The following is an 18,896-nucleotide window of genomic DNA, read 5'->3' on the forward strand; positions in this document are numbered from 1 at the left end:
AATAAAACATTGTTGATGTGTGACTTTTAATGGAAAATATCTTTCGTATATAACATCACTTTGGTGACATCTCAGAGGAGTGTTTCACTTAATTTATTACTTTTCAGTAGGCCATTGTATTGCACCAATAAATAAATTCCTATATTCCTACAGGGGTATGTCAGAATAATTAAATCATCTTGGGTAATCTGCTTCATTACAAAGTAGTATGAGGAAAATTCTGAGAGTTCTTTGACAGAGAACTATTCCTAAGCATTTTGCTAATTAAGGGCTAATGTGCAATAAAAAGGGATATTGGAAGAAATCGCTTCCTTTCCCAGACTTTAAATAAAAAAACTAAGCTGAGGTCCTGGTTTATTGTAGATCTATATTCTGCTATTATCTAATAATCTTCCAATATAGAGCTACATTTTCTTTAATGGACAGAATGAGCACCTGAGAATGGGAGGCAATTAAAACACAAGCATGAGGCACCTTATATTTTGTCTATACATTTCCTGATGCTGCAAGCTATCCGAGAGTTTGTATATTGTGTCTTGTGGCATATAAGTGTTGATGTCTTATCTGCAAAAAAGTGTTAATAAGTGATAGAAACTTGACACTTTATGTGAAGGGCTCTTGGTGTGAATTTATCTTCTGATGCTCCCATCCTGAGAAACAAAGCATGGCACTTCTGATTTTCTTGCTTAGCACACTTCAGTATTGCCCACTCACTCATTTCTCTTGTGGAGCGCTACTGGTTCGTTGGTGGTAAGCATAGTTGGTTCTAGAAACACACAGGAGCTTCACTCTTAGGTTTGTCCTTACACTGAGTATTGGCCACATCTTTGTTATACTGCAAATTCCCCCCAATGAGTGTATGTTGGGGAGCTATCATCCTTTTGTATCCAGAAGGTAGTTTCCGAAATGTTGCTGAAGGAGACCAATACCTGCAAACACTCAGGTTCCTTCCTGTCAGTCTTCCCAACCCAAGACACATGCCATATACCTAGATCAGTGGTCCCCAACTGGTTGATTCCATATACATGTGTATGTGAAAGTGTTTACTATGTTAGTTTATTGTCAGCCAGTCTCGACAAATATACTTTTCTTCAGAGTAGAGTCGTGGGAATTTAGAAAATATAGTAAAGAATATGAAGATGCGAGTGAAAATAATAAAACACAGAAACATTTAGGAGAGTATCGGGAGGGAATTTTTCAGTGTGTACTGAAAATTCTCCCATGTTTAATTTCCAACTGCTTAATATACCCCAACCACAAAAGGTAGGAGTAAGACAAAAGACTGTATTAACATACCAATTGAAAGTCATGGGCTACATTCACACACTAATGCCCTAGACTCATACCCTAGACCAAACACTCGGTAGGCAAACCACTTCCCGGTGAAATCCCAAGTTATTTCCATAAAGGGAACTGGAACTTAGTTGGATCTTTAAAAACAAACTACTTTCCTATTCCAGGAGCACAAGGTCTGGCAACTAAGCATACCTGTTGACAATAGCTTTGAGAGAGCAGAACTCTCTGACTCACAACTAGGTGGGACCTTTCTTTGAGGTAGAAACACAGTAACCTTAAATGAACTAGAAAAACGTCCCAAACTCTCTGACCTTGTGGCCTCTTTGGGCATCCACGGTTTATCAGAAAGTGATCTGTCTTTTTCATTTCATAAGGGAAGACAATCTGGTAAGAAGAGGCATCAATTCTGGACTTAATGACAGAGTTTAGAATTATTGCAACTAATTTTCTCATTGTCCATTGTCGTTCTTTTAGTCCTTTTTAAACATTTATGGCAATAGTAACATTTAAGTGTGTAGTGTGGTCAAGTTGATGATTCTCTTTAATGATGCTGTTAAGAACATGCCTGTTTTCCTGCACACCTTTGACTAAAGAGCCCTCCTGAGGAATCATTGTTTCATGTACTTATTTTGATGAGCTTAGACCCCTCACATGTAGTGTTCATATGCCCTGGTGCTGTGATGTGGATGTAGAGCATCCTCAGAGATGCTTTATGCTCAGTGTGGCTCTGTTGTCCTATTGTACAGCCTTCTTCAGGCTGTGGGAGTTAGCAGGAAACCTGGAGACCAATGGAGGCACATCTTCACAGGGCATTTTTGGACTTCTGATCTTGCTCTTTCTTCACTTAAAAATAAAATTATTAATTTCCACGGATGAGTTGAGCTTTATGAGCTTTCTGACCTCGATGGGCAGGACCATGTGAATAGGCAGGAATGGCCTGACTTCATGAGTTTAGAGTGTCACTAATCTATGGAGGAATGGGATTATGAGAGTGCTTTCTTTCCTATCTGGAGCATTGCAATTCCACTGCTGGACTTAAAGTGGAGCAGCTACAGCTGCTGGGGACCTTCTTCAAATGCCTCAGGAGAGCAGCTTTCTGGAATACGGTGACTCCATGACACAATGGTTTAAACCAGATTCTGGAGTCAATTTATCTTGGCCTAAGCTTTGATTTTACCACTACTGAGCTATGGGAAATTCACTACTCTTTTAAACATTTGTTTTCTAATCCTAAAACTGAGATAAAAAACCCTAAAGGGCTGTGCTGTAGTTTAGCGGGGGCGATAACGATTCATGATACACAACAAACCCACGTGGAAGTTTATTGGTGGCAAAAAAAAACTAGGTTGTGTTGGTCAACAGGGACAGGGAACTGTTGAAGAGTGAGCGAGAAACGGGCCGAACTTACCTTAAAAAGGGGCATTTGCATACGTGTACAGAGCCTTACACAGCCACACGGCGTATGCATATAGATTATGTAGTGAAATAAAGCTGTAGGACCCTGGCCTGACCAAGTATTTGCCTGAGTACTTAGAAGAGCATCCTGCCAGGTGAGAGGGGTCAGGCCAGCATAATGCCTGAAAGCTAACAGCCTGGAGAGATAGTTCAGCTGTTAAAGAGTAGGCTCACAACCAAAATGTTATGAGTGTAATAGATAATCCATGTCTGAAACATAATGGGCACTTGGCAAACTTTTGCCATTGCCTAGAACTTTTGCATTTGCTGGAAATATGGGAACTGCAGGATTAGCACCTGTTAGATCCATGAGAGCCTGCTTCACCAGGAATTTTTCTCTGTCCATCCCTCAAGTTCTCAGCTAGCTAGATCCGAGCATCCCTTTCTGTAGCATGGCTACCAAAAACAGTCTGGATTTTTTTCTTTTTTTAAATTGATTTTTATTGAGCTCTACATCTTTCTCTGCTACCCTCCCTGCTTCCCCCCTTCCCTTCAACCCTCTCCCAAGATCTCCTGAGTGAATTGGGAGCATGGGGACCTTGGAAGTCTGAATTTTTTCATAGAAAGTTCAGCTTGACGTGTGGTTTTCTCCGTTCCAGACTCTTTGTCGTACCTCTGAGTTTCCTTTTCATTTCAGACAACAAATCTGTGGAAAATGTGTGAGTCTGTGTGTTCATACATTTCTCTCTCTCTCTCTCTGTGTGTGTGTGTGTGTGTGTGTGTGTGTATGCATGTGCGTGTGTGTGAAGTATGTTTGTGTGTGTGTGCGTCCTTTTAATTTTTAAAATATATGAAGACACTGTCTGGATCACAATACCTATCATGTATCTATGGTTTTGTAGGGCTTTTTCCCTCATGGGTCACAAGACCACCAGCCACCATGAAGGAACATTGCTGCGATGGTCTATGGTAATTATAATGAGGTGCTTTATGGTCCCTTGTAGAAGACCGGGGTGTCATCACTCGCTCACCTGAGATCATAGCTCCTGTTCCCCTGCACTTCTCAGCTGCATGCAGTATTGGAGCTTGTTCGAGTGTGCAGGAGATGAAATACTGACTGGGTATGGGGACTGTTCTGTTGGTGAGCTTCACAAGCTGCCCCTGGTGCTGGGGCGGGACTTTTCAGTGTTGCAGTGGCCTTTGAGTCACACATGCTTCTATGTGTGGCCTCCCATCTGACTCCTGTCAGATAACAAATGTATTGGTTCACCAATCTGGGCATGGATGTAATTTTTTTTCTATTGGTCCCTTGCCTAGGGTGATCAGACATCTTTATGTCCAAGCAAGAACAGCTATGCCTATCACCTATGTGCCAGGGTAGCCATTATCTGTACTGTACTCCCAGTGTGCAGTGGCATCCTGGGAAGCCACTTCCAGTCAACACAGAGAAGACTAATAAAGATTCTCTGTCTTCTCCTTTGTTATATCCTCCTATCCTTCTGTTCTTTCTATTGCAGACTTTTCTCTTTCAGGCTTATTTTATTAAAATACTAAGATGTGTATGCTTGCCCCAATGTAGAAGTTTGTATCTATTGGCAATGTGGCCATGTTCTATTTCTAGGCTGCTTTCAGAAGCACTGCATTTTGAACAAAGACAAAAAAAATGTCATAATAAATCCCTTCAAAGAACCACCAATGCAAATAAACTGTGCACTGTGTGTTATTTAACACCAAACTATGCCACTGAAAAATTCTGCTACCGAAGGTCTAATCCTGAGGCTCTCCCTTCGTGATGGAGGTGCAATGACGTCAGTAAGGTTTTCTTTTTCAGTCATTCACATGGTTTTAATCTCTAGCTTGTGTGTTTTATTTATAACTGTAGGCTAATGCTTAGGAAATCTTTCTTACTTCAACAATGGAATTTACCCAAGGTAATAAATAGTTCAGATGCTCTATTGGTTTTTGTTGGACTAAATCCATATTAAATCTCTATTATATAAAGAGCAAAAGAATACCTGAGTTTTCAGTCTTCTAAGAAAGTTATTAATAAAGTCCAATAACATTGATGGAATAGTCAGTCTTTTCTAATGTGAAATGACTTATTTACTATAGAATAAATTATATTTATATACACTCATATATGTTCATGTGGTCTTAGTTTTGAATTTACTTGAATTTCTGTGGTTTTAGGTCTACCGTCTTCTTGTAGACTGTTTAAAAGTGAGTTTTAACATCAAGCAAAGTCTTTACATTTAGGTAATATCTGCATTTCCCTGTTGTGAAATACGTGAAGACTGCTTTGCTAATCAGGCTGCATACAAAGCTGAGCTTCATCACTCACGAGTGCTGCCTGACTTCTCATTTACTATTGCTGCTTTCCTGCCCATTGTTTCTTCCGGCCACCTGTTCTTACTTAGCCGATTCATATTGCAATGACTGGCTTTTTTTCCAGTTACATTTAAAATGAGATAATTTAGGGAAACTGATATTTATTTTTAATTTTGACCAACTATTTTATGAATTTTTTTTATTTCACCTTGCCTTTTCTTAATTTAATATCTCTATCTTTGAGGCGGATGATGGTACTACATTCTAATTTCTAATTTCTAATATTTACATATACTTAAATTATTTTGTTGATTAATTTTACAGGAATATCCAGAATTATTCTTAAAAGCTATAATTGACATGAACATGTTTTACCAAGTTTTTTCTTTTGCAGAAAAATCCGACGGTCCTGGCATTGAGCAAGGGTCTCATGCATACAAGGCAAACACTTTGCTGCAAAGCTACAGCCCCAGCACTAGTTTTACATAAATTTTAATCTGAGAGTTAAAGCAGATTTTGTCAATTTTTAGTCTTTAAACTACCATTTATCTGATTTCCTTCAAATAGCTAATATTCTGTGATTATTCATTTCTACTTAATACTTAAACTGTAGGCATAGGCCCAGACTCATTGACCTGCCTCTCTGGAGGGTGAATCATTATTTTGATATAACTCAGGGGACAGAAGTAAAATATATATCTAATCTTGTTTAATTCAATATCCAATGATATAAATTAAAAATCATCCTTGCATTGCAGTGGTAATCCAAGTTGATCATGTGATATTCATTTGAACTTTCTAAAAATTTTACTTTCAAGAAACAGCAATGAAACATTTTTAATGCCCTAAACTTGAGTCTGGAGACTGACTGCTTGGCCCTTGCCCTCTTCCACCCTAACAATATGCTCTTGGGCTTAGATTATACATCACCACATTATTGCACCTCCTCAAGTTATCACACTACTTTCTTTTTGTGGTTAATTTTTTTTATTCCCTGGGTAATTTAGGGAATCATTAGACATATTTTCTTAGTGTGGATCCAGTTTGGAGGAGCAATCTGACTAAGTCAAGTGCGACAACCCATGTCCAGAGGCCTGGTTTACCTTCCAAGATGTGTAGACAGAGGACAGTAGAGACATGACACACAATTCACAAATGGAGGAGCCAGAGAAGTAGAAGTGAACACGCCATCTCAGCTGGGCTCTGGAGCTTCACGCATAGGCTTTGAGCTAGTAGAATGAGGTATGGAGAGAGGCCAGAGTCTAGAGGCAGGGTTTGCAAAGCACTCAGTGTTAATTGGCTACTGAGGGCATGAAAAAAAAAAAGAACAGAAGATAATTTTTACTTATAAACTCCATTTTATATTTAGTCTTGATTTCCTGTGGTACTTTTATTTTTAAAGGAAAAGTGTATCTTAGTTTGTGCTTTTTGTTTTTCTTCTTCTTAGGCAGAAATGTAAACTATATGTATACATTCTGAACCTGACAGATACAAAGTTATGATTTTTTTATATTAATTGAGCTTTACATTTTTCTCTGCTCCCCTCCCTGCCTCTCCCCTCTCCCTTCAACCCTCCCCCAAGGTCCCCATGCTCCTAATTTACTCAGGAGATCTTGTCTTTTTCTACTTTCTACATCCCATGTAGATTAGATCTAGGTAGGGTCCTCATTGTTGTCTAAATTCTCTGGGATTGTGGTTTGTAGCCTGGCTTTCTTTGCTTTATGTTTTAAAACTACCTATGAGTGAGTACATGTGATAACTGTCTTTCTGTGTCTGGGTTACCTCACTCAAAATAATGTTTTCTAGCTCCATCCATTTTCCTGCAAAATTCAAGTTGTCATTTTTTTTCTGTTGTGTAGTACTCCATTGTGTAAATGTACCACATTTTCCTTATCCATTCTTCAGTCGAGGGGCATTTAGGTTGTTTCCAGGTTCTGGCTATGACAAACAAAGCTGCTGTGAGCATAGTTGAGCACATGTCCTTGTGGCATGATTGAGTATCCTTTGGATATATACTCAAAAGTGGTATTACTGGGTCTTGAGGAAGGTTGTTTCCTAATTTTTTTGAGAAATCGCCACACTGACATCCAAAGGGGTTGTACCAGCTTGCATTCCCACCAGCAATGCATAAGTGTTTCTTTCCCCCACAACCTCTCCAGCATAAGTTGTCATCAGTGTTTTTGATTTTGGCAATTCTTATAGGTATAAGATGGAACCTCAGAGTTGTTTTGATTTGCATTTCTCTAATGACTAAGGATGTTGAACATTTCCTTAAGTGTTTTTCAGCCATTTTAGATTCCTCTGCTGAGAGTTCTCTGTTTAGGTCTGTACTCCATTTTTTTTATTGGATTATATATTCTTTTGGTGTCCAGTTTCTTGAGTTCTTTGTGTATTTTGGAGATCAGACCTCTGTCTGATGTGGGGTTAGTGAAGATTTTTTCCCATTCTGTAGGCTGTTGTTTTGTCTTGTTGACCGTGTCCTTTGCTTTACAGAAGCTTTTCAGTTTCAGGAGGTCCCATTTATTAATTGTTTCTCTTAGTGTCTGTGCTAAGGTTATATTTAGGAAGTGGTTTCCTGTGCCAGTGTGTTCAAGTGTACTTCCCACTTTCTCTTCTGTAAGGTTCAGTGTGGCTGGCTGGCTTTATTTTGAGGTCTTTGATCCATATGGACTTGAGTTTTATGCATGGTGATAGGTATGGGTCAATTTTCATTATTTTACATGTTGATATCCAGTTATGCCAGCACCACTTGTTAAATATGCTTTCTTTTTTCCACTTGATATTTTTTGCTTCTTTATCGAAGATCAGGTGTTCGAAGATATGTGGATTGATATCTGGGTCTTCTATTTGGTTCTATTGGTCCTCCTGTCTGTTCTTAGGCCAATACCAGGCTGTCTCCAGTACTGTAGCTCTGTAGTAGAGTTTGAAGTCAGGGATTGTGATGCCTCCAGAAGTTCTTTTTATTTTATAGGATTGTTTTGGCTATCCTGGGCTTTTTGTTTTTTCATATGAAGTTGAATACTGTTCTTTTGAGGTCTTTGAAGAATTTTGCTGGGATTTTAATGGGAAATTTTTTTGTTTTGTTTTGTTTTCTTCAAGACATGGTTTTTCTGTAGCTTTGGAGCCTGTCCTGGAACTAGCTCTTGTAGACCAGGCTGGCCTTGAACTCACAGAGGTCTGCCTGCCTCTGCCTCCTGAGTGCTGGGATTAAAGGTGTGCGCCACCACTGCCAGAAATTTAGTAGGTGGTTGAAAAATTTATTTAGCTTTAAAGGAAAATATTTATTATCATCATTAGTAATGACATGCAAATATTTTGGTTTTTCAAAGTGATGAAATTATCTCATAGCTTGCAATTATTTTGGATGTCGAACTCCGCTTCCTGTGACATTCTACTAAATAACAGAATCCATTTACCATTCTGGTCCCGTAAGTTAGATCATTTTGTAGCATTCTGCTATTTTCAGCTTGCTATCCATACACTTTAAGCTTTACAGAACAGTACAAATGCAAGTTTAAATTCCTCAGGTTAGATTTTTTGCAAGTCATAAAAGGATTAGAATCTCTGCAAAGCTTTGGCGGGGGGGGCGGGGGCTGAAGAATGCTCTAAAGTCAAGGCATTTTAATATTCTATCTCATAGTCACGTCTAGTTTATAAACAGAAGATAAAACTGTTGTCTCTAGCTTTATTTTCACCTTGCCTTTTAGATGGTCATTCTGAGATTCTGACACAGAGTGATCTGTAGGCTAGTGTTTTGATCCTCAGCATTCTCTGAAGACTCTGTGGGAAAGTTTGGTCTCCAGCTTATGTTTCTGGGACAAAGTGGGACTCTTAAGAAGTGTGCAAAGTCAGAAGTCTTCTCTTATTTGAGGCTTACCCTTGAAGGAGACAGAGGGACCCTGGCCTCTGCTTTTTTCTGGTTCTCTTGTTATGAGGAGAATGGTTGTATTTTGTCATATTCTCCCATCATTATGCATCACCAAGTTCAGAACAATGAGCCAATTGGTCATATATTGACAGCTCTGAAACCATGAGCCAAAATAACCTTCCATTTTATTACCTTGATGGTGTAGATATATTGTTATAGTAAAGAGTTGAGTAATATATACTTCTCATATAGAATTTCTTAAAAGATTAATTTTATAAGTATGTGTATATGTTTGCATCTCTTTGTGGATTTATGCATGTATGTGCAGGTTCCCAGAGAGGCCAGACACCTTGGATTTTCCCTAGAGCTGGAATTCTATATGGTTGTGAACTGCCCAGTGTGGGTCCAGGGAATTAAACTCTCTGCAAATGCAATACACACTATTAGTCACTGAGCCATATCTCCAACTCCTCATGTAGGACATTTTATACTCCATTTTAATGAAAACAAGAATCTTGATTTCCCTGGCTCTGTTTCAATATTGAAGTGTTAAGCAGATGTAGCATAGTTGAACTGACTTCCCCCCAATCTCCCACTTTCTAATAAATGATAGCTTTGTTTCTTTATGAGAAAAACTCTTCCTTTAATTTTGAATTTGATGCTATTCAAACCCAGGCATTTAAAGTTTAAGAATCTTTCTTGGGGATGGCTAGAGAGATGCTTCTGGATCAAAAGCACATACTGCTCTTGCAGAGGAACCAGCTTTAATTCCTAATACTTTTATCAGACAGCTCGTATCACCTGTAACTATAGCTAGAAAGGACCTAATGCCTGTTTCTGGCCTCCACAGACACCACTCATGTGAACATACACACATACCCAAACACACACAATTCATAATTTAAAAAAATGAATAAATAAACTGTCTTGGCAATATCTATTATATAACTGATATATATATATATATATGCATATATATATATACACATACATATATGTGTGTGTGATGTATTTTCGAAAACTATTGCATTAATAGTGACATTCACGTTTATTATGAATAATATGATAACTTTGTATAACTCCTAACTTTGACCTCAAGAGGGAAATCAATTAGGTTAAGGGTGCTAATATCCTGGAACTATGTCAATGTCTTCTAAATAGTTCCTAAAAGTCAGCATACATGTGTCAGTAGTGAATGACATCTTGACTCACAGAAACATACCATGCATTCTGATAAAGGGTGATATGCATATCCACCCTTATTTTTTCTTTAAAGATAAGTCTATGAGATATTAACCTAGTCTTTCCTTTGAATAAGATATTAGATAGTATAAAATCATATCTCATGTTTTCAAATGTTTGGTTTCCAATGAGTGTTACTGTTTGGGAGGCTATGGAACCTTTAGAAGGTGCAGCCTTATTGAAGGAAGTCTGGCTCTGGAGTGGGCTTTGAGGGTTTATAGCTTTACTCCACTTCCTATTTGTTCTCTCTGCACCCTGTGTGTGCTTAAAATCTGATCTCTCAGCTTCCTGCTCTCACCTACTATTGTGAATTCTCTGCTATTATAGACATTAGCTAAAACAAACTCTTCCTTATGTAATTTGGTTTTGTTGTAGCAATAGTACAGTAATTAATGCTCATGGGAAAATTTGCAACTGATATTATAAAATCATATGCATACTTTAATGAGATGTTTTGTTGCCCCGGATTTATAGTATTCTCTTGATCGGAATATGAAAATGTTATTGGTTATCATTTCTTTATTTTAGAAGGATTATTTATTAGTGTAGTAGATTTTTTTCTTAGCCATAGTCCCAGGAGTTAAATTATTTAAAGCTTAAATATCTCCTATAAAAATGACTGTACTTTCTTGTTGCATGTATATTCATGTTTAATTACCTATCTAAAAGCTTGTCTTAGATCAGAACACAGGTGGGGTATGTGTGAGCTGTAACTTAACCCCGGGAGATAAATGCATCCCAGTCCTCAGTTGTATGTTCTTGGTCTATATCTAATAGGCCAAACATCATGGATATACCATATTCTCTTTGAAACAAAATCAAACTACTGTGGATGATGCAGCTTTCTAACTGCCTGGTTATATAATTTTGGTTACTTTGTGGTATCCCTGAAGACGCACATAAACACTTCAGGCTGGACCTGCTTACCAGAACATACAGTGCGAGGCACATATGGAGTTAAACCTGTAAGTAAATGTGGGCAGTGGAGGGGCTAAGCAAGTGTTTGAAAAGCAAGCAAGGTGCAGATGCTGAAGTGCCGGAAAGCAAATCCTGCCGGTCCACTGAACAGCCTTTTGCTCTCATTAACTCTTTGACAGTTTACAGACTGCTGATAATATAAAGGAAATGAAATGCCTGGAGTGGGAAGGTTCTTGGCAAAGGCCTCTCAGAGTGTTCCTCTGTGTTTGTATTTAATTTCTAGGGTTTTTTTTTTTTTTTTTTGGACTGTTGTGCCATTAATTAAAGAGAAGAAAGCCATTTGGAATGCATCATGATAAAAGCCACTTGAAGTTCATTTTTATGTCAGATCCCATACTGAAAAATGTCTTGTCTTTCCAAGTGGTGCTGAAGCATAAAGCATACAGAATGTTATGACCTTCTCTATTAGGCCGAGATAACCAAGTGCAAACGTGTGGAAACTATGAAATGAATGGGGACATTTTCTAATAGCATAAATATGATTGGCAGTGATTCTGATTTAAGAAGTGTGTGGTTAGCAACCCTTGGAGTTGGATGAAAGGACTTAAATAAATAAGCTCATCTTCTTATTCAGTTAAGATGATCTCTGGATGGGCCATTAACTCCTGCTTGGCTCAAGGCGCATTATCCCACCACATCCTTTTGTATGCAGATCTGCAGAAGGCTGTACCCATAGTGTCTCCACATGGACCAGCGCACCACACTACTGAAAACGGTTCCTCCAGACCTGAACTATATCTGTTGATATTCCTAAATCCTTACTTTCCCCAAAATTCAGAGAAGAAAAATTTTATAGAGTCTCAGATATTTAAACTAATGATGGCCCAGAGAGGTTGTTCAACATTTAAGACCACTGGCTGCTCTCTCTCTCAGAAGCCTGGTTTCTTTCTCCAGGGCCCAGATGTTAGCTCACAACCATCTGTCACTGCAGTTCCAGGACATCCAATGCCCCTTTCTAGCCTCTGTTGACACTGCATACACAGACATACATTTAGACAAAAATGTTTATACATGTAAAATAAAAATAAATAACAAAAATTAAACTAATGAAATGCACGTAGGAAAAATGCAGTATGCCTGACTTGGCATGTCATCAGTGTGACTGGAGCAATGGCTCTACTGTAGTTGAATAGACTGCGCATCTTCTGTATACATGATCTACCAAGCTGTGCGCAAATGGAGATATCATTTCAGAGTAACAGTTACACACCGTGGGGCTCTGGGTGTAGCTCAGTGGTAAAGCACTTGCTTAGTATTTTGGGGGCCCTGCATTTTACCTAAAGATTTTTAAAAAATAAAACAAGAAAAAATATATAACCATTTCCTGTGAGAAAGTATTATCCAATAAAGGGCTTCTACTAACTACAAAGGAAATGTAACAATCTTAACTGTATATCAGAAGGAATATGCCCTGCTCTGGGGATAGGAGAAAAAACCCTCTGTTTTAGTTCATTGTGAAATCATGATCTTAGTTTTAAAGTATCTAATTAGAAATCAGTGCACCGGAAAATGTTACCTGTGTTGATAGGAAAATAGACTCGTTCTGTAGCTGGACCTCTGGTTCACCTGTTCTAAGCTATTTCCATCTTCCTAGAGTTCAAAGATATCAAATATGGTGAGTACATACTGACGAAGTTCAGGACAGAGGCAGGAAGTATCTGAAGTGAGTAACAATGAGAATATTGAATATATGCGTTCTGTATCTCCTCCCAATTGGTCAGAGAATTTAAATGAAACCTCCTATCTTTAATTGCCTAAGAGTGCTTTGAAATTGACAATTGTAGAAGAATCTTAGTTGAAACCTTCTTAACTTCAAAGATACTAGCAACGCTTTTTAAAACTTTAAAATTAAAACCACATAATTCCCTCATGTATTAATTATATAATTTGGCGAATAATTATAATGTTATGTATTTCATCATCAGGAAATATGTTAATGAAGGGTCCTCAGGAACTCTGTCATTTTCCCCTTCTAACCGAATATTCTCTTGACTAACTATCATAGATTATTTGTATTTTCAATTTGTATGTATATATATATATATATTACAAATGTACATATATATATATATATATATATATATATATATATATATATATTCGAGATGGGGGTTTCTCAGAGATGAGGCATTATTGCCTTTTTTTTTTCCATCTGGCTCTCAAGCAGGTGAGCAGGTGGGATGGTGCCTCCTGGTTTAAGTGTTCCTCCATGAGTCAGGGATTTTCTAGAAACACTCTCACAGACACACTTGGAAGTAACATTTTCCCAATGTTTGTATATCTAATTTATTTGTTTATTATTATTTTGTTTTTTGAATTAGAATTTAATTACAGCATTTATGCCCCCCAAACCATCACAAATACTCCTTATTGCTTATTTTCAAATTCATGACCTCCTTTTGCATTATTCTTAATTCAGTCAAATTAATTTTTATTAAACATCACAATCTCCCATTCTTTGAGATACCGGTGTTTGTGACCCTGTCCTCCTTTTGAAGGTGCCACCTCTTAATACCATTACATAAAAGACTAGCTTCCAGTGTCTAAGTTCAGAGTCCTCACGTGTGTCCTGGCAAGCATGAATTAAGCTGAAGTGCATTTTGTTAAGTGTGAGAATCTGTGGCATGCTCCATGTGTTCCTTCAACTTTGTGACGTTCTGACACAAGTCAAGTCACAAAGCACAAGAACACCACTGCTCCTAAAGCCTGGCAGGAAGAATAGAAGACTTTAGAAGAGTGAGATTAGTCTTTATGGCCCTGTAAATGGTTGACACTATAAAATAAAACTGCAGCACACAGTCCAAAGCTGCCATACATGCTAGACTCAGCTATAAGATCAGTCATGGCAAGTTTGTCATGCTGGTGGAAGCTAATCCCAATGGGAGCATTGTGAGAGGGAGCACAGCGAGGTATGGAAGCTTGTGATGACCTTTGCAACTGGACCCATTAACTCCTACTACTTTTCATATATTCATTGAATGTTTATTTAAAATTGTTATAATTAAACTGAATTATGAAATCTTCTGTATGAAACTGTAATTTTAAGGATTTACAAATTATTTATAATAGTTTCTTTGTAAAAATATTACAGATAGCCTTTTATTCAGAATATATTATGTGCTAAATATGAAACTCAGTGCTAGACACACACACACACGTATACACATACATACACATATACACACAGATGCTCATACACACTCATAAACCCATGAATTTTCTGATCTCATGGGTTGCTACTGGGAGGGAAGAAAGAGTTTTGTTCTCTACTATCTTTTGTTCTATGTTAAGGCCCTCGAAATTAAACTAACAAAGACATATTAATTTCAAATATACCGACAAGAGTTTTACAAAGAAAATCATGTATTATATATAATGATATATAGAGAGGGGGAAATATAGAAAAAGAAACAAAGATGGAAAAAGAAGAGACAGAGGAAGGTTTCTTTGTGTTTCTATTACTGTGAAGAGACACCATAACCATGGCAACTCTTATAAGGAAAACATTTAATTGGGGTGGCAGCTTACAGTTTCAGAGGTTTTTTTCATTATCATCATGGCAGAGAGCATGGTGGCATGCAGGCAGACGTGGTGCTCGTGAAGTAACTGAGAGTCCTACATCTTGAAGGCAGCAGGAAATGGTCTGAGGGGTACACTGAGCAAAGCTTGTGCAGAAGAGACCTCAAAGCCCACCCCCATGATAGCATACTCCTTTAAAAAAGGCTGCACTTACTCCTACAAAGTCGTACCTCCTAATAGTGCCCCGCTTGTGGGGAGCCATTTTCTTTCAAACCACCATAGAAGGGCAGGAGAGAGGGAGGATCAAATGATGAGTTTGAAGAAAGAGGCTTATACACAGGTATTATCAAATGGAAATGGGTTTGGCATTCTGGGGAGGAGGAGAAGTGTCTAGTAAATTAGTCTCCTCTGCTTGTGTTTGTAGGTGGTCAGAGTAGTCTCTGTAAGTAGCAAGTGCAGAGATACCTTTGCAAGTTAGCATGTTCTTTACAAAGGGGAAGTTGGTGAACTCTTTATCAGGGGACTGGGGAGATTAAACAGGTTTCTCAGAGTTTGTTGGTCTAAGTTAGTTGAATAGTCCTTGTGCCAAGATACATATTTAGTGTGGCATTTTCTGGTACCCTTCATTTTGTCATTAGGTGAAAATATTTGTGCATTATTGTTAGCTATAGGAAACACAGGGTGATGGAAATTGATGAGTTAAATTTAAGGGATAGGTTGATTTGTATTCATGAAGCCTTGTCAGCCTGTTCTATTTGTGTGTGCAGAGACATGGTGGATCTGACTTCTGCTGGCAAAGTGGGAATCCTCTTTGGCTACTGTCCACAGCAGGATGCTTTGGATGAGCTCCTGACTGGCTGGGAGCATCTCCAATACTACTGCAGCCTCCGTGGGATTCCAAAACAGTACATTCCAGAGGTAAGCAATCTTGCAGTTTTCTGAGGAAAAGGATCCACTAACGGCTGCTGGTCCATCAACTATGGCTCCAAGGCTGTTCTCTCATCCCAGGAAAAGAAGTCATATGGACAGATGAGTTCAAGGAAGTCATTTTCCAACATTAAAATTTTATTGCTATTGTATATCAAAAACTGTGTCAGTGAGAGGGTTCTATGCTAGGAGATAAGCAAAAAGTATGTTCTATTACTTTGTATCTGTACATTTTTCTCTTTTTCCTATAAATATCTGAAGACTTCCTGGTCTGTGGTTTGTGGTCAGGAACAAATACTGCAAAACTAGACACAAAGTATTTGTGGAGCTTGGGAATTACTAAAGTGGATTACGGGAGAGGGCAAAAAGTTTCCTGTGAGGAATGCCTTTCTGGGTGGTCTCAGGAGAATGAAGGAGCACCTACAACTGCAAGAATTCTCAGGCTTGAGAGGGATGGAGAGCAGGTGAAACAGTGGGCAGGGAAGACTTGACTCTTCTGTTGACGCAAGCTGTGGTCAGATCGGAGCTAGTAGCCTCGATAGACAGCTCAGAGAGCATTTAAAGTAGGAATGCATCAGAATGGAAGGTGCTGAAGCACATTTTGCCCTTTGCATACCTCTTTGTAGTATGTGAATAGCTGACTAGATTTCTGGTTCTGCAAAAGGAGTAGAATAAAGGGGGTGGAGCTTATCAATCAGAATCCATAGGAGCGGGACATCCTAGGATTCACAGTAGACAAAGCTAATAGCCCTTACTGGTCCATGACAATTCATTCTCTTTGTTGTTTTTCTTTTTTACTTCTGTTCCATAACTTAAAACTGCTCCAAAGCCAGAATAGAAACTCTCCACTTCATTGTTGAGACCCAGGGACACTTGACCTACCTCCCATGTTAATAAACAAAGCTAATCGACCACCCTATAGGAGATCCACTAAGTGAAGTAGAACTTCTCTTAACATCCAGCACTAATATTTGGCTCTCTCTTTAATAGGCATTTCCTCTGTCATCTCCCTCTTGTTAGCTTTTGATTGAAGAGGTAGATTGTTGGCAGTGGCTATAATCTGGCCCCTTCTGTCTGGATGAATGCACTTATGACGTCTCCCTTAATAAGACTTGGTGCTCTCTGTCACCCGGGCAATTGCTTTCTGATAATCCACTGTCCTTCAGTCCGTGTTTTGAACTCCTCCACTGAGCAGTTCCTTTAATGCTCACCAATTAGGAACTAGCTTTATTTCTTTCATGAAGCTGTTGTGGATTATGCAGATGATACTGAGACTTGCTCATTCAGCGGTTTCTAATAGATCCACATGTTTTCTACATATTCCTAAAGGACATAGTGCCTCTGCTAGCCAATTTCTCACTACTGTAAATTGTGTGAGCAAATTGAAATGTAGAATAAGCATAGAGTTCTGAGGTGCTTATTACCGATATTAGTGTTAAGCAACATAAAATGATGATCCAATTAATGTAGTCAGGAAGCATATCTTAATGTTTCTTTCACCGTGGATCCCATACTGGTGAGGTTACAAAATTGGAATGAAAACTCCCAATAGCTTGATGACTGCAAGCCCGCCTTAACATTGCATCATAACACACCACGTGTGTGAATGTGGTGGTGTTAACAAACCTCTGCCATCAGCTGTGGCAATGACTGCTATACATAATGCTTGACTATTGCTGGTTTAAATATTTGCGGCACTATAATGTGTTTTCTTCTGCATTGGTTTACTTCTACTTACAAAAATGGGTTACCATAAAACCTATGTCCTGGCAACAGCCTCATGCACTTTGTATTTACCGAATCTCTTGATAGTATTGAGAGGTCATATTCATGCTCAGTGATTGACAGCCACTACGTTGGACTGGGAGAGAGTTCTTTGAGGTTCACAGCATGATGAAATGTCTCAAGATGCAGTCCTCAGAATGCATCCTGCCCTTAAGTGATGTGTGATTGTCTTTCTGTACGTATGTCTCATACCCTGTTGAAAGTAGGTAAGAAGTGTTTGCCTGATTTTAAAATCAGAGAAAGTGAAACACAGAGTGATCAGGTAACAGCTCTGGAGTACAGGTTTTGATTGACATCACCCTGACAGTTGCTAGCTAGTAGACTAGAACAAAGTATCTTCCATGACTGACATCTCAGCCTTTCTGTGTGATCAAGGAAACGGAAACTGTATTTAATGACTATAGATGCACTCTAGCCTGGAGCTTTTCTTTTCTTATTTTTATTTTTTAAATTAATTTACTTTTTATTTAAAGTAATATTTTTTCATTTTACATACCAATCCCAGTTTCCCCCCTCTCTCCTCCCCTTACTCCCCCACACCTTCCTCCACCCCACCCCCATCCACTCCTCAGGGAGGGTAAAGCCTCCCATGGGGAGTCAACAAAGTTTGGCACATCTAATGGAGGCAGAACCAAGCCTCTTCCCCTGTATCAAAGCAGAGCAAGGTATCCCTCCATGGGGAATGGGCTCCAAAAAGTCAATTCATGCACTAGGGATAAATCCTGGTCCCACTGTTAGTGGCCCCACAAACTGCCCAAGCCACACAACAGTCACACACTTTTAGAGGGCCTAGTTCAGTCCTATGCAGGTTCCCCAGCTGTCATTCCAGAGTCAGTGAGCTCCCACTAGCTCAGGTCAGCTGTCTCTGTGGGTTTCCCCATCATGATCTTGACCCCTTTGCTCATATTATCGCTCCTCTCTCTCTTCAGCTGGACTCTGAGAGCTTGGCCCAGTGCTTAGCATTAGATCTCTGCACCTTTTCTGTCAGGTACTGGATGAAGGTTCTATGATGACAGTTAGGGTAGTCATCAATCTGTTTACAGGGAAGGGCCGGTTCAGACACCCTCTCCTCTATTGCTTAGGGTTTTTGCTGGGGTCATCCTTGTGGATTCCTGCAAATTTCACTGGCAGGTTTTCTTAATTGTTTACTTTCCTTTGTGCTTCAGTGAACTGGGCCCGGAAGAACACTCCTCTGCAAGCTGTGAACCACGGATACAAAGGAGGCGTTTTCCACCCAATATATCTGCCACTCAAATCAGTTTTCTTCTGTAATCATCCCTCTTGTCTATAGAAAGATAGACAGTCAGTCACTGTGTCCTCTGCGTCAAGGGTACCTCCGATGCTTGCTGAAAAGCCCTTTCTGCCTCACCGTCACAGTCCCTCACCCCTCTTCCTCTCATGCCCTCCGGCTTAAGCTTTGCACTGCATTCTGCCTGGACTCCAGGGCACTCAGTTCACCTATGGTAAGGTCTCTGATCTGTTCTATCTATAATCATGCCTTTTACAGGTACAATCCTCAAATGTTTACTTAGGCAAGGAAAGGTTGCCCCTTCGTTTG

General features: G+C 39.1%; 1 protein-coding gene across 1 annotated transcript in view; it reads left to right on the plus strand.

Annotated features, from left to right (window-relative positions):
- Abca13 (ATP binding cassette subfamily A member 13) overlaps positions 1–18,896 on the plus strand; it is a 395,665-nt gene that overhangs the window by 322,091 nt on the left and 54,678 nt on the right. The window contains 1 exon segment of the mRNA XM_038325545.1: positions 15,394–15,544. Coding sequence (XP_038181473.1) covers positions 15,394–15,544 — 151 coding nt within the window.

This window comes from Arvicola amphibius, chromosome 1, assembly GCF_903992535.2.
Source record: "Arvicola amphibius chromosome 1, mArvAmp1.2, whole genome shotgun sequence".
Taxonomy (NCBI): Eukaryota; Metazoa; Chordata; class Mammalia; order Rodentia; family Cricetidae; genus Arvicola; species Arvicola amphibius.